The following is a 14,471-nucleotide window of genomic DNA, read 5'->3' as shown; positions in this document are numbered from 1 at the left end:
TACAAGTCATAATTACTTAAGTAAAGCTTCTCAGGGTCTCAAACTGTTGAACGACATGCTAGGGCTCAAAACGACCGGTCGGGTCATTACAGTTGTCAACAATGCGATGGATATGTTTAAAGCCTTCATTGCCAACCAGAACGAGAGAAGAGTTGAGAATCCACCTTAATCAAATAGACAGAACAATTCTGAGTCGTCAAGAGTGACTGAATTTTTGAATCTGAGTCCTCCATTTTATTGTGGTACTATAGTTGATGAAGATCCAATGTTGTGCCTGGAGGGTGTCAAGAAAGCCCTCCGAGCGATGAAGTCATTTGATGATGAAGTTGTGGAGCTGGTTACCTTCCAGCTTAGAGATATGGCTGGCACTTGGTTTGAGATGTAGGAAAAGGAAAGAGATGAAGATGATGGTCCGCCTACTTGGGAAGAATTTAAAGAGGCCTTCATGGCTAACTTTATCCCAGAAGAGGATAGGGAAGCTAAGGCTACAGAGTTCGAGCAGCTCAAGCAAGGGAATAAAAGTGTGCAAGAGTACTACATGGAATTCATAAGTTTGGCAAAGCATGTTCCTCACATGGTTAAGACAGAAAAAGCAAAGATCTGCAGGTTTGTTGGTGGTTTGGCTTACCACATTAAGGATACGACATCAGCTGTAGCGGTAGGAATGATAGCTTTCTCCTCTGTTGTGGGTTTCGCTAAGCACTTAGAAAAAGACAGACAATAAAGGATAGAAGCAAAAAGAGCATAACAAGAAAGCCCGGATAGCGGGCAGGTTTAGTGGTACATCCAACGGAGGAGGAAGGGGTTCCTTCAATAAGGAGTCATTAGCACCAGTTCAGTACAATCATCAGTCAGGTGGTGGGGCTTCTTTCAAACGTACTCAGAGTTATGGAAACCACTCTTGCCATAATCAGAATTTTAGGACATCATCCTCATATAGCTAGAGTCATGCTGAGCAACATTCACAACAACAAGGTCTTTTTGGTACATGTAAGCGGCATCATTTAGGTCAATGCAAGCTCGGGTTTCACGGTTGCTATAATTGTGGAGACAATAGTCATATAAAGGCAAACTGCCCAAAGTTGCGATGTAATTTTAGTGGGGGATCAGCTAGTCCTTCTAGTTCCTCAGCTACGACAGTTGTATCACCTTGGGCTCATGGTTCTCATAATCAAACCGGGCATGGGGCAGGTAGAGGTGTAGATCGAGTTACTCAGGGAGGAGGACAACCCCGTTTGCTTGCTACACTTGATCGTCAGAGTGCAGAGTTATCTGCAGAAGTTATTACATGTATACTTCTAGTCTGCTCACATAATGCTTATGCCATAATTGATCCAAGTTTAACATTTTCGTACATGACTCCAAACTTTGCAATTAACCTCGAGCTAGAACCTGAACAACTTAGTGAGCCATTCCTAGTATCTACTCAAGTTGGTGAGTCAGTGGAAGCCACAAGAGTCTATAGAGGTTGTATAGTTTCAGTCCAAGCTCGCAGCACCGAGGCCAATCTCATAGAGTTAGAAATGGTGGATTTCGATGTGATCATGGGTATGGATTGGTTGTCTTCCTGCTATGCCACCTTAGATTATCATGCCAAGATAGTCAGGTTCTAATTTACAAGTGAAGAAGTCTTAGAGTGGAAGGGTAGTTCAGCATCATTTGTAGGTAAGTTTATTTCTTACCTTAAGGCACAATGAATGATCGGCAAGGGGTGTCTTGACTATTTGGCTCACATCATTAATGCAGAATCAGAACCACCAGCTCTTCAGTATGTGCCAGTTGTTAGAGGATTTCCAAAAGTTTTTCCAGATGACCTTCCCGGACTTCCTCCTGAAAGAATCATAGACTTTGGCATCGATCTCATGCCAGGCACTCAGCCCATATTTATATCTCCTTATAGGATGGCTCCAGCAGAACTTAATGAGTTGAGAGAACAGTTGAAAGACCTTCTTGACAAGGGCTTCATCAGGCTGAGTGTTTCACCGTGGGGTGCCCTGGTCTTGTTTGTCAAGAAGAAAGATGGGTCTCTCAGAATGTGCGTCGACTATCGGCAGTTGAATAAAGTTACCATTAAGAAGCACCCACTGCCAAGAATTGATGATTTATTTGATCAACTTCAGGGTGCAAAGTACTTTTCAAAGATAGACTTGAGGTTGGGGTACCATCACTTGAGAAACAGAGAAGAGGATATATCTAAAACAACCTTTAGAACTCGCTACGGGCACTATGAATTTCTAGTAATGTCCTTCGGGTTGACAAATGCTGCAACTGCATTCATGGACCTCATGAACAGAGTTTTCAAGCCATTCCTTGATACCTTTATTATCATGTTTATAGACTATATTTTGGTATACTCTAAGAGCAAGGATGAGCATGCAGAACACCTCAGGATAGCCTTGCAGACCTTGAAGGAGAATGAGCTTTATGCCAAGTTTTAAAAAAGTGAGTTCTGGTTGCAGTCAGTGACATTCTTAGGCCATGTGGTATCTAGTGAAGGCGTAAAAGTAGACCCTCAAAAGGCAGAAGCAGTCATGAACTGGCCAAGGCCGACAACGCCAACCAAAATCAGGAGTTTATTGGGGTTAGCTGGCTACTATAGAAGGTTTGTAGAGGGATTTTCCTCACTGCAGCTCCATTAACTAAGTTGACTCAGAAAACTGTTAAGTTCCAGTGGTCAGATGCTTGTGAGTAGAGTTTTCAAGAGTTAAAGAAGACGTGTGTTAACCTTGCCGACACGTTCAGGTGGGTTCACAGTGTATTATGATGCCTCCAGAGTTGGTATTGGGTGTGTTCTTATGCAAGATGGACAGTTATTTCTTATGCTTCCAGGAAGTTAAAGAATCATGAGAAGAACTACCCCACGCAGGACTTGGAGCTTGCAGTAGTGGTGTTTGCATTAAAGATATGGTGACACTACCTATATGGCGAGAATTGTGAAGTATTTACAGATCACAAAAGCCTCCAGTACATTTTCAAGTAGAAAGAGTTAAATTTGAGACAAGAGAAGGTGGCTCGAGCTATTGAAGGATTATGACATAAATATCCTTTATCACTCAAGCAAAGCTAATGTGGTAGCAGATGCACTTAGTAGGAAGTCAATGGATGTCCTAGCCCATCTTGTAGTACAAAGGCGAACTTTGGGTCGAGAAATTCAAAAACTAGCAAATGATGGAATTAGATTGGATGAGACTGAAAGAGGTATAACTGCTTATGCCTTAACGCAATCCTCTCTTGTTATGCATGTTAAGGCTAAGCAAGACGAAGATCTGTATTTATTGAAGTTAAAATAAGGAGTCAGAAATAAAGAAATTACTGCTTTCACTCTAGGAAGTGATGGAGTTTTGAAGTTCAATGATCGGTTATGTGTGCCTGATATAGATGGTCTTAGAAAGTCCATAATGGAAGAAGCTCACAGCTCGAGGTACTCTATCCACCCAGGTGCTACCAAAATATATCTGGACTTTAAAGAGTTGTATTGGTGGAAAGGCATGAAGAAGCAAGTAGCAGATCATGTGGCCAAATGTTTGAATTGCCAGCAAGTCAAAGCCGAGCATCAGAGGCCTGGTGGCCTAGCTCAAGATATAGAGATACCACAGTGGAAATGGGAGATGATTAATATGGATTTCATAGTAGGTCTGCCTCGCACATACCTTAAGCATGATTCAATTTGGGTTATTGTAGACCGACTGACAAAGTCCGCGCATTTCCTACCAATAAAGACGAAAGATTCCGCAGAGCAATATGCGCAGTTGTACATTAAAGAAATAGTCCGATTGCATGGTACTCCAGTTTCAATCATATCTAATAGAGGCCTTCAGTTCACGGCACATTTTTGGCAGGCATTTCAGAAAAGATTAGGTACCAAGGTCAATTTGAGCACCGCTTTCCATCCACTGACCGATGGCCAAGCAGAAAGGACCATTCATACTCTCGAAGATATGATGCGAGCACCTGTTATAGACTTTGGAGCTAATTGGGATGATCACTTACCACTTATAGAATTTGCTTACAATAACAGCTATCATGCCAGCATTGGTATGGCTCCTTATGAAGCATTGTACGAGCGAAGATGTAGGTCCCCAGTAGGTTGGCTTGAACTAGCAGAGGTGTCGTTGATCGGTCCAGGGTTTGTTTGTGAGGCCTTAGAGAAAGTTCAGCTAATCAAAGAAAGACTGAAAGCGGCTCAGAGTCGTCAAAAGTCCTATTCTGACAAGAGGCATCGTGACTTAGAGTTCATGGTTGGTGACAAGGTGTTTTTGAAAGTTTCACCAATGAAAGGAGTTATGAGATTTGGTAAGAAAGGAAAACTTAGTCCTAGGTTTATCGGACCTTATGAGATTATAGAAAAGAAGGGAAAATTAGCTTATGAACTAGCGTTGTGTGTCTATGCTTAGAAAGTACATTCATGATGAGTCGCACATAATACATGCTGATACCATAGAAATTAAAGAAGGCTTGACTTATGAAGAGGTACCTATAGAAATTCTCGATAGGAAAGTAAGAAAGTTGAGAACAAAAGATTTAGTATCGGTAAAAGTTTTGTAGAGTAATCATAATTCAAAAGAGACTATGTGGGAGGTCGAGGAAGATATGAGGAAGAAGTATCCTTATTTATTTGATGAACAAGGTATGTGAACCTAGGTTTGGCTTGGCATTTATATTTTATTTATTAAGTACAAGTTAACATGTGTTTATGTCCTTGCTAGATTAAACTTTGTTGTTGAAGTAATTTAGTTTCTGTCAGAGTATATTTAGTTATTAAATAATTTAGTACAATGCTAGAGTACATTTAATTCATTAAAGTGATTTACTTTTGCTAAAGTGTGGTGATTTGATTGAGATTTTGGTTGGTTATTGTGGTACCTCCTTGCCTGAGTGTGAGTAACTAGTTTATGAGCTGTGTATGGTGCCTATTAATGGCTTGTTATGGTATATGTGGTTGTTGTTGGTGTATTTGTGGTATTGGTGACAGGGATATTTTTGGATAGTCCAATTTACAGAGGAGACTCTGCCGAAATTTTTGAAAATTTACGGAGTTAGCCAAAATTTTGAGGCCTTTGGAAAGTGAGTAATGCTAAGAAAATTTAAGAAGTTCAAGGACATAGGGAATAATTGTTAGCTTAAGAATAAGGCCCTAGCAATATTCGAGGACGAATTCTTTTAAGGAGGAAAGATTGTAACACTCCTCAAATCTATAAAAGCTTCAAGACACGCTAAATATAGGATTTAATTTTGTTTTTATCTTGCCTTGAGTGCATAAAATTTTTACTTCTATTACGGATTTAAACCCTTATGATTGACTTTTGAGTGACTTCTCTATTTATAAATAACGTGATATACAAGCAAGGGAATATTATTAATTTTAATATTATTAATTATTAAAAATAAGTATCATTAATTATTAGTTAAGTTAAAAAAAAAAAGGACAAGCCTAGAGCCCATAAAGTGGGAAGGCAAAAGGCTTAAAGCCTTAAACAAAATAGAATTAAAAAGCCTGAAGGCTGAAAAGACTTATACGAACAAAGCAGAAGGCTTAAACTTCTGTTCATTCATGCAAGCCTTATACGAAAAAGAGAAACAGAACGCTACGAAACAGAGCAGAGGTAGCCTTGCTGCTCAATACTCACGCAGGCAGCGGAAAGTTTTAGGTTTCTTTACAAATCACTAATTCTTGAACTTAGGTATATAAATTCCCTATTATCAATTATCCTACAGTAGTAGTAGTAGTAGTAGTAGTAGTAGGTAAGAATTGAATAGTTAATTCCCTTCTTTCTCTGTATCAACAGTAAATTTCATGTTTAGGTGTGAAACTTTAAAATTGATTAAAATGCACTGGTTGTTGTAGAATCAATTATTTGACGGGTATAAATTGAACTGGGGTCTACGTATTGGCTCGAAGAGTTTTGAGGTGAGTGGATACAACCCTTTATCAAAGTGGTTTAACTCACAAAAACATACATACAAGGTGTTTGATGAATTGCTTAAAAGAGTTAATTTGTACTTATCGGAGCGAGTAAGTACTTATTAACTTAAAATTGTTCTAGCTAAAGTTTAGATGATTTATTATGATATATGTGCATAAATTTTCAGATTGTTGTGTTATTCTTATATGCCATTTTCATGTTGAAAATTCATGAAGAAGTAAGAATCTTTAGAAATACTTTTGAATGTTTATTTCATTCTTATGTTATGCTTTACATATAAGGATACCAGTATGAGTATGTATAGGATATTCCAGAAAAGATTTAGACTTTAAAAGTCACAAGAAGAAGTTTTAGAAAGAAAAGATTTTTGAGAGTATCCTCTATTCTGAGAAGGGGTCATCGTCCAGGCCGGGGGTCCTGACCAAGGCGTTGACTTTCTGAAACTATTTGTGCCAAAGTAGGGAGCACACGAGCCGAGGGTATCGTTGCTGAGAATTTACTTAGCCAGGCTAAGGTATGATACATGAGCGCTGAGAATCATGAAGCGAGTGACATCTCGTGGATTGGGCCTATTCGATCAGGTTGGGATCGAACCCGTGCCAATCATACGGTGACTAAGACAAAAATAAGTCAGGATAGTTGGAACTCCCGAAGTATAAAGTGAAGTATTTTTTTTTTATAAGAAATAAAAATAAATGAATTTCTTTTAGAATATTCATAAACTACCACTATGCAATTATTTTAGAATTTTTCTTAGAACCTTTTTTTTTCATGCATTCAGAATCTTTATTTGTAATGTATATTTTATTAAAGTTTCGTCCCCTGTCGTCGAGACTCACTGAGTACAATGGATGGTACTGACGTTCTCTTTTGGGAACCTACGTTGATCTGCAGTACAACGTAGGAACCGGTTTTGCAGGCGAGCAGACTAATTAGGACTTCTCTCTCTTCCAGTGCTATTGGTGAGCTCCGCTTTTGTTCGTGGAGTATTCCTTTGAGTCATCTTTATTTAGTTATTTCTTTGTTTACTTGGAGAACTATCTAGGCAATCTCATATCCTGAGCAGTGCGTCAGTTTATTAGTACACAGTCGGGGGGTTAAGATTCAGATGTATTAATAATAACTTTGCAATATTTCAGTAGTCACTACGAATAAAGTTTTAGAGTTGGTTTATTTTAGATATTTAAATTAATTAAAAGTATTTGGTTAAAGCATTGCCTTGTTGCATATAAAGTTTGAAGTTATAATAGATTTGATAAGCGCAGATAGTTCGCTTGGTCAAGTTTAGTGATCGGGTGCCGGTCATGGCTTGTTCAGAAAATCGGTCGTGACAAACTTGGTATCAGAGCATCAGGGATATGCCCACTAGTAACAGCTCAGCCCACTAGTGATATTGTCCGCTTGGGGCCTAAGCCTTCACGACTTTAAAACGCGTCACTAGGGTCTAAGATTTATTAACTTATATACCCAACATGCCTCTTGTGTTTTGCCCGTGTGGAACTCTGTCTAAAGTTTGGGGTATTACATTGGATCTTATTGTAAAAATTATTATTTATCAATATGAAGATTTGAATATCTTAATTCAAAGTTCTAAAATATTTCTATTGTTAAAATTTAGATAGTCTTTCTTTCCATTTTTATAAGGATAAATAAGATGGTAAATTCACAACTAAAAACGTTTTTGGGACCCAAATACTTAGCGGGCCTAAAGCAAAAGCTTTACTAGCTTCCCTTGACCCACCCTTGTGTCAATGCATAATCTCATATTGACAGTGTTTCACGCAACAATTGTGCCCTGATCCCCGCAGACGAAAGGTGCAGACTCTATCAATCATGGCTGGACTACCAGGCATCACGGTACGAAAACATGGAGAAAACATGATCCTAAATGCAATTAGCTATGCCAGAGCAGCTTCCCGATTGACATCATTTGACGAGTCACCCATAGGCTCCACAACATGTTCTGCCTCCAGGTCCTTCCTTGCATGGTGTGAGATATGAAGGTTCGCAAGGGAGTCACTCATCGCATCAGTAGTTTCCTGCCCTCCTGCTACTACAGCGTCCACTGCACTATGACTGGTGGATGTTTCAGTCGGTACCTCAGCAAAATTCAGCTCTAGCTTCTTCAGCTCATCTTCAATATCTTCATCATCAATTTCTGCAACTGCTACATTTGATCCTGAGGAGGAGCCAGAAAACTAGCAGTTTTAGAACAGAAACAATGCCAGCTAACTCATTACTCATCAGAATTAATCAGATTGAGCAGATATGTTCAAATTGTTCGGTTTATCAGTTGATGGGTGAAATATCTTCAAACTCAAAGGTCATATTAAGCGATTCCCTGACACCAAATTGAGATAATATACATTAACCTGATAAGGTTCATTATTGTCCATCAGTTTTAGAACTGGGAGAGATATTTCGACAAACAGGCTCAATCCATTTGGTTATGGTTTTTCCAGTGAATAGTATATAAGAATTTTCACTACCATGCTTACCGATCGAGTTAAAACTATCAACACTTTCTCTTGAATTTTAATACTGGTAAGAATGTGACTCGAATTTTGGGGTGTAAAACTACCTAGAATTTCATCAATCTGCTTCTGGGATTCAACACACTCATTCAGCTCCTGTAGACACAGCTCAACTTCATCATAATTGATCCCATTTTCCTTAATAGCCTGTGTGCCAATTCGAATGGCTTCAGAAACCTGCCATTAATCAGGGTTAAGTTTAGAGTTGTCAAATCAGTTCAAAAAGGACTAATAAGGTCATCTGCAACTTGTCAGTTTAGGATTAGAACAAGCACAGTTTCACATGATATAATATCCAGGGACTACTGAGAAGATCATTCAACCTCCTTTGAGGCTTCTGCATCAGAAATAATTGCAAGGACTTCCTCCACTCGGTTTAAAAGCGCTGTACATTTTTCTCTACTCAGAGAAGCCAGCTTCATTTCCCTTGAACACCTTAGAGCCACCTGTTTGTTCCCAAGCTTTAGAGAAGCTAAAGCAGATTCTCTAGACCTGCGCATAGAACAAGCATCATATTATTGTGGTTAACTTTGAGGAACAGTGCTACCTTTATGAGCCCTGAATAGAGCTATTAAGTCTGAACTTCACAATAAGATTACGTCAAACGATTTTGAGCATGCTAGCCCTCTTCTGGCTGCAGGAAAGCACTTTCCAATATTCCTTCTTGATTTTCTTTTTGTTGGATGAAGCACTTATTTTTGCAGTTTTACACGACAGATGCATTTATTGTTGGAATCTCTTCTCAGTTCGTATGAGCATTTAATAATGGAGGATGATAGTCCTTACCTTTTCCAGCGTTGATCTATCACATTAAGCTGATGCTCAAGTTTTTCTACCGTCCCAATCAAATGCAGCACATCAAAATCTAGACTTGTTGTGCCAGAAAGTGCTCGTGCTGAAAGAGAGACTTTCACCCCCTGTATGGAAAAACTACATCCGTCCATATTACTAGCAGTGTTCAAGGATTGGCGAGCCAACCTTCCAATGGTTTAACAAACAAAAGCAGTAAATATGGCAGTATTAAGAGGTAGTCAAGATCTAGAGTTTTAGGTTCCAATCATAAAGGAGAAACAGCAGAAACCAATTATTATGGAATGGAAATCAATAAAGATTGTAGGGCATCCATATGACGATGTTCTTGATTGCTACAGGTAAGGCGAGCCCGGTAAAATAGTATAGTGAACTATTGCTTCAATACAATACTACTAACTCGTTCATCGCACTATTTTTGGACTAGTAAGTTTAATGTTTTAATACATAGGGATGTTTTTTTGTTAAATGGTATACTACAGGGATTAAGTAAAATTTGGGCCCAGACAACAGTGATGTTTTTTGCCAAAAACTCAAAAGAATGCTGCTTGTTCTCATCACAAAAATAAAAGAAAAAGAAAGAAAATAAGTTTCGCCATTTCCACCCCATTCTCGTTCTTGGTATAGCTTTCATAGTAATACTATTTGAAAAGAGAAAGGTGAAAGGAGGAAAAGTAAACGAGAAGAGGTAAGGGTTATTTCCCTTGCTATACATGAAAGTAAAATGAGAGATGTTAAAACAGAGGGGTAGCATACAACTATAAAATGGAGAGAAAAACAGGTCTCTTTTATTTCTCTTTCAATTATACCAAATAGCTGGCCATAAATGATGACTAATACTTGAAAGGGAAGCGATGAATTTCTTTTTCATCCACCCTTTCCTCTTTCTTTGTGGAACCAAACATAGTATTGATAAATGAAATGCAAATGGAGAACAGCATTCCTACTAACATTACCTCCATTAAATCCTTCTTGTTTGTTACAAGGTACTTTGCTTTCCCGCATTCAGACAAGTGATTCAAGACTGCATGAGCTTCCTTGAATCCGCCAGAAAGTTCCTCGAACTTTCTCCATGTAATTACACATGAAGCTGTCCAGTGGCTTTTGGATAATGCTTGGACCACTTGAAGAGCCTTTTCCTAGTTGTTTGTTTTGGGTGGGGTGGGGCGGGGGGATTGAAAGATTAGAACATTCAATGAACCATTAAGGAAACTACAGTGAAATGATTACTAGAAGTGGGTGAGAACCATGAGGTCTTAGGTTCAAATCCCAGCGGAGGCAAATACTAGGTGATTTCTTCTCATCTATCCAAGCCTTGGTGGATAGAGTTACCTGGTACCTGTTGCTGGTGGGAGGTGACAGGTATCCCGTGGAATTAGTCGAGGTGCGCGCAAGCTGACCCGGACACCACGGTTATCAAAAAAAAAAAAAGAGGGAAGTACAGGAAATAAAGCCAAGAAACAAATTAAGGAAAACCATGGGAAAGGAGGAGCCAAAAAAAAAACGAACAGTAACCAATGAAAGCACAAAAAAAGCAAGAATAAAGACAACATCTAACATCATGTAGTATAGGAAATAGCCATAGACTGACAAACGCAATGCTTGAGATAAGGCCATTCATATTTCCACTGGCCTATTTTTTACCGTTCTAGTTTTACTCAGGCTTTCTGAAAGCCAGGGATCAGCTTTATCTTAATAATTTATGACATCCCCTTCAAGTCTAGTACATAATGATGAATAATATCAATGATTGGTTTGAGAACAAGAAAACAATTACCTTCAGTAATACAGGAATGATGTAATAGTCTTCGGCAAGCTTTTCTTGAGTAGGTGGTCTCAACAGACCTCCCAAATTTACTACTTTCTGCAAAATTTGGGAAACCCAGCCACTAGCTGGATCAGTGACTCCCACATTCTGCAATAGTTCACCAGCGGTATACATTTCAAGCTGCATGTAATGAACAGGATTGTCATGCTGCTGGCTGATGCAATTTGTGGACATACGCATGGGGCAGGAAAGAATTTCAGTTCTAGCGTAAATCTCTAAATTTCTCATTTAAAATTGATAACACTGTTCAACTAATTGAATTTTAAGATCATTTGCTTACAGTCTATTTTGATGATTAATAAGACAGTTCAAATAAAATAATCTTTATATTTGCTGCAAAAGAGATTGTATCAGAAAGAACAAAAGGCGCGTTAAAAGTTAAAACCCACGTACAGCAGAGTTCACTAAAATGGGGAAAAAAAGAGGGGACCAGATAGACTAATGAAAACCACCAAATCTTATATCCACAAATGATCTCTTCTATCCTTACAACAAACTAATCTTTTAGAACAATTCATTCTGTTCATCTAGCTTGTCGTGAATTCCATTCCTCCATCAAACTTCATAAACAAGCCGGGACAAGCCTCGTTTCTTGGTTTTGTTTTTTGTAGTGTCAAAGCTACTTTTCTGTTCTTTCTTGCTCTCCCTATGTTAACCTTCTTATCAGCTCTTTCAAATTTGCATTTTAGTGAGTTTGCCTAAGTTTGATATTGGTGCATAGCTGATTGATTGATATAATCTCCCTACGTTCTTGAACACCAATCAGCAAAATAAATAATCTTTTGTTGCTGACTTCCTTCGACATGTGCGCATGTCTTTAAGTCAATCCATAACCCTTCATGTCTTTAATTTCCACAAAATTACATTTTCCCACAATATAAATTTTTTAAAAATTTTTTTTTTGAGAAAGCAATATAAGATGTTCCATTAAGGATTTTGCCCAATTTCCCTTCTTTTTTTTTCTATTTCAAATCAAAGACAGAATCACGCCCAATAATCAAAGCTGGTGGGTGATAAATTTCAGTATGACCTTCTTTCGAGATATTCTAAGATCTCATTCACTTTTTCCATGTTAGAGGAATCTTCACCGTTTCCAATTGTGACTCCACATCCTTCTTATCAGGCGGAGCTTTCCATAGTTTGAACATATACTCAGGTCCCCAAAAATAAGTTTGCCATCATTCATTGCTCTATAGCAAAGCCTTCCTCTTCTAGCATCAGCGCTGAAGCTAATATTCTCTACTATCACCAAATAGTTTCCCCCAACTTCCTTCCATCCTCAGTAACAATTCACCAGGATCCTAATACCGCAGCTTTTAGCCTCTCTATTTCTGAACAATGGTGCCCCGACAAGGTTGTGCGTACTTTAATTGTCCTACCAGGTATCTGCATATCCACCAATACATGTACTGATTACTTCTATCTGCCCATGCTTGAGCAAATGGAAAGAAACCTTTTTTGTAACACTACTGGTTCGAACCCTAGTCTTCCATAAGTATCATACTCTCTATTGTTTCACTAATGCAGATATGACCACCTTGTTGCAAATTCAACTTATTAGAATTTTAACGGAGAGACTATTCTTCTGCATCTTCAGGTTGGGTTTCTTCTATTTTTTATTTCCAATTACGGATCACCCACCCAATCTAGTTCCTCTCTCAGTTATCTGATCTTGCTTATGGATATCTCTCTTGACTTAGGATAGAATAAATGTTTTCTTCCATGCAAAGCACTCGTTTTATCTTTTTACCTTTATTGTTAAACACTAACATACTAACATTTTTTTATCAAGAAATACTAACATGCTGAAAACAACACACAGTTGAGGCACCCAAGGCTATGGCATAATGGTCAATGAAGTGGGAGCAAACCTTGCAGTGGTGGAGCCAAAGTTTTCATTGAAGGGATTCAACTTTTGTAAAAATAGGCTACATCAAGCTTCTGTTTCAATTCAAGGGGATTCAACCCTTGTATTTATCATGCATTTTATTATTTTTGGATAAAAATACATGTATAACAAGTATAATGTTTTAGCAAGAGGGGTATCATTTGAACCCCCTTGCTTCAAGGTAGCTACGCCGCGTTTCTCATCTGCCTAAGCCCTGGTGGGTAAAGTTACAGGTACCCAGTGTAATAGGCGAGACGAGGTCAAGTTAGCCCAGATGCCACCATTATTAAAGAAAATACATGCAATTGAGACTCAAACTAGAGGATATCAACTACAAGTTCAACCACTAGGATCCCCACCTTCCGCTACTACCTTATGCTCCTTTCGTCCATCCCCAACCAAAAATCTCAAAATAACTTAGAAAAAGATTTTCTTATAGAATACATTTTCTAAGTTACCAAAACACATTGAAATTTATGACCATACGTAGATTACAATGTGAGACATACCAATACTTGTTCGAGGCACAAAGGGACGAGGCCTCCTCGGTCGAACCAAATCTTCACCTTCCATTCAGAACACAAAAATAGCCAATTTGTCATGTTATGGACCATTATCAGAGTCACAAAACAAAAACAAAAAAATTATGAAATGACAGGAGAAGTAAAAGGAGAGAAACCTGAGAAGGGCGAATAATGAAGATGTGAAGATGTCGAGCAACTTTGAGAATCAAATCCCTCCAGAAAAGATAAAGGGGCTCCCAATCACTCCTCTGACCGCTGAATGCTTTGTACCTCGCAATCAACTTCACTTCATCGTCCCAATCAAGAACTTCTTTCCTCAAATATTCAATCAGGCTCGACTCCTCTTCTCCTTTAACAGTCCCCATTTGCTGGCTTTTGCCCATTAACTCTAAACCCTCTGAGAACGACAGACCTCTAAATCCCTCTTATGAAAACTGGGAACAGAAAAGCTTCAAATTTGTTTCATATAACTCTATTTGAAATTGCTAAATTTTCGAAATGGTTACACTTTTTGGTTTATTAGATCAAACTAGTGTATTGCGCAGACAATTTGATAGAATACTAATTTTATAAAATTATGATCTGATATATCATATTGTTGTAATAAATTATTTGTTTTATTTTTTAATGTAGCCTGCAGAAATACAATAAAATTGATGCACATCATATACTAATTAAACTAGCATGTACTTAGTACTATATATTTACTAGTGTGACTTTTTATTAACTTGTCAATTGACATAATATTTTGACATTACTTTTCTTTTAATATAACATGAATATACATTTTCACTTTGGAAATATTCTTTTTTTTAAAACTTGTGTTATACTGATCAAAAAATTTCAATTGTCTAAATTTATCAATAATTTTTTTGAGTGTTACTTAATTATATTTTAAGTTTTAATTAATTAAAAGTATAAATATCCTAAAATTATCTTTATCCCCATCTTTCCGTACATTCT

General features: G+C 37.9%; 2 protein-coding genes across 3 annotated transcripts; one reads left to right on the top strand and one right to left on the bottom strand.

The window, feature by feature from the left end:
• The first annotated feature begins 265 nt into the window (after positions 1-265).
• On the top strand, positions 266-1,613 carry LOC138907168 (uncharacterized). Its single transcript, XM_070197499.1, has 3 exons — positions 266-337; positions 386-606; positions 1,100-1,613. The coding sequence occupies exons 1-3, from the start codon at positions 266-268 to the stop codon at positions 1,611-1,613; spliced, it is 807 nt and encodes a 268-aa protein (XP_070053600.1).
• Positions 1,614-7,499: 5,886 nt separating this feature from the next.
• Positions 7,500-14,042, bottom strand: LOC104116250 (uncharacterized). 2 transcript variants are annotated; one of them, XM_009627063.4, is made up of 8 exons: positions 13,664-14,042; positions 13,494-13,550; positions 11,046-11,216; positions 10,225-10,407; positions 9,245-9,375; positions 8,782-8,950; positions 8,506-8,635; positions 7,500-8,103 (listed from the first exon to the last, which is right to left on the bottom strand). In XM_009627063.4, exons 1-8 carry the CDS (start codon positions 13,889-13,891, stop codon positions 7,823-7,825), a joined length of 1,350 nt encoding a protein of 449 aa, XP_009625358.1. In that variant the 5' UTR covers positions 13,892-14,042; the 3' UTR covers positions 7,500-7,822. The 2 variants fall into 2 exon arrangements, with proteins under 2 accessions (XP_009625358.1, XP_009625359.1); XM_009627064.4 differs by lacking the exon at positions 10,225-10,407.
• Between the last annotated feature and the right edge of the window lie 429 nt (positions 14,043-14,471).

The sequence above is a fragment of the Nicotiana tomentosiformis genome, chromosome 1, assembly GCF_000390325.3.
Source record: "Nicotiana tomentosiformis chromosome 1, ASM39032v3, whole genome shotgun sequence".
NCBI lineage: Eukaryota > Viridiplantae > Streptophyta > Magnoliopsida > Solanales > Solanaceae > Nicotiana > Nicotiana tomentosiformis.
Note: the sequence above shows the minus strand (reverse complement) of the source record. Positions and strands in the feature narration are given on the sequence as shown.

Excerpts from the sequence above, each read along its gene's own strand:
- LOC138907168 (XM_070197499.1), top strand. The coding sequence starts at position 266 with ATGTTGTGCCTGGAGGGTGTCAAGAAAGCCCTCCGAGCGATGAAGTCA. Across the intron at positions 338-385 it reads ATGATGAAGTTGTGGAGCTG|GAAAAGGAAAGAGATGAAGA; the intron begins GTTACCTTCCAG and ends TTTGAGATGTAG. Across the intron at positions 607-1,099 it reads GAAAAAGCAAAGATCTGCAG|TGGGGGATCAGCTAGTCCTT; the intron begins GTTTGTTGGTGG and ends ATGTAATTTTAG.
- LOC104116250 (XM_009627063.4), bottom strand. The coding sequence starts at position 13,891 with ATGGGCAAAAGCCAGCAAATGGGGACTGTTAAAGGAGAAGAGGAGTCG. Across the intron at positions 13,551-13,663 it reads TCATTATTCGCCCTTCTCAG|GTGAAGATTTGGTTCGACCG; the intron begins GTTTCTCTCCTT and ends TCTGAATGGAAG. Across the intron at positions 8,951-9,244 it reads ATAGATCAACGCTGGAAAAG|GTCTAGAGAATCTGCTTTAG; the intron begins GTAAGGACTATC and ends TTCTATGCGCAG.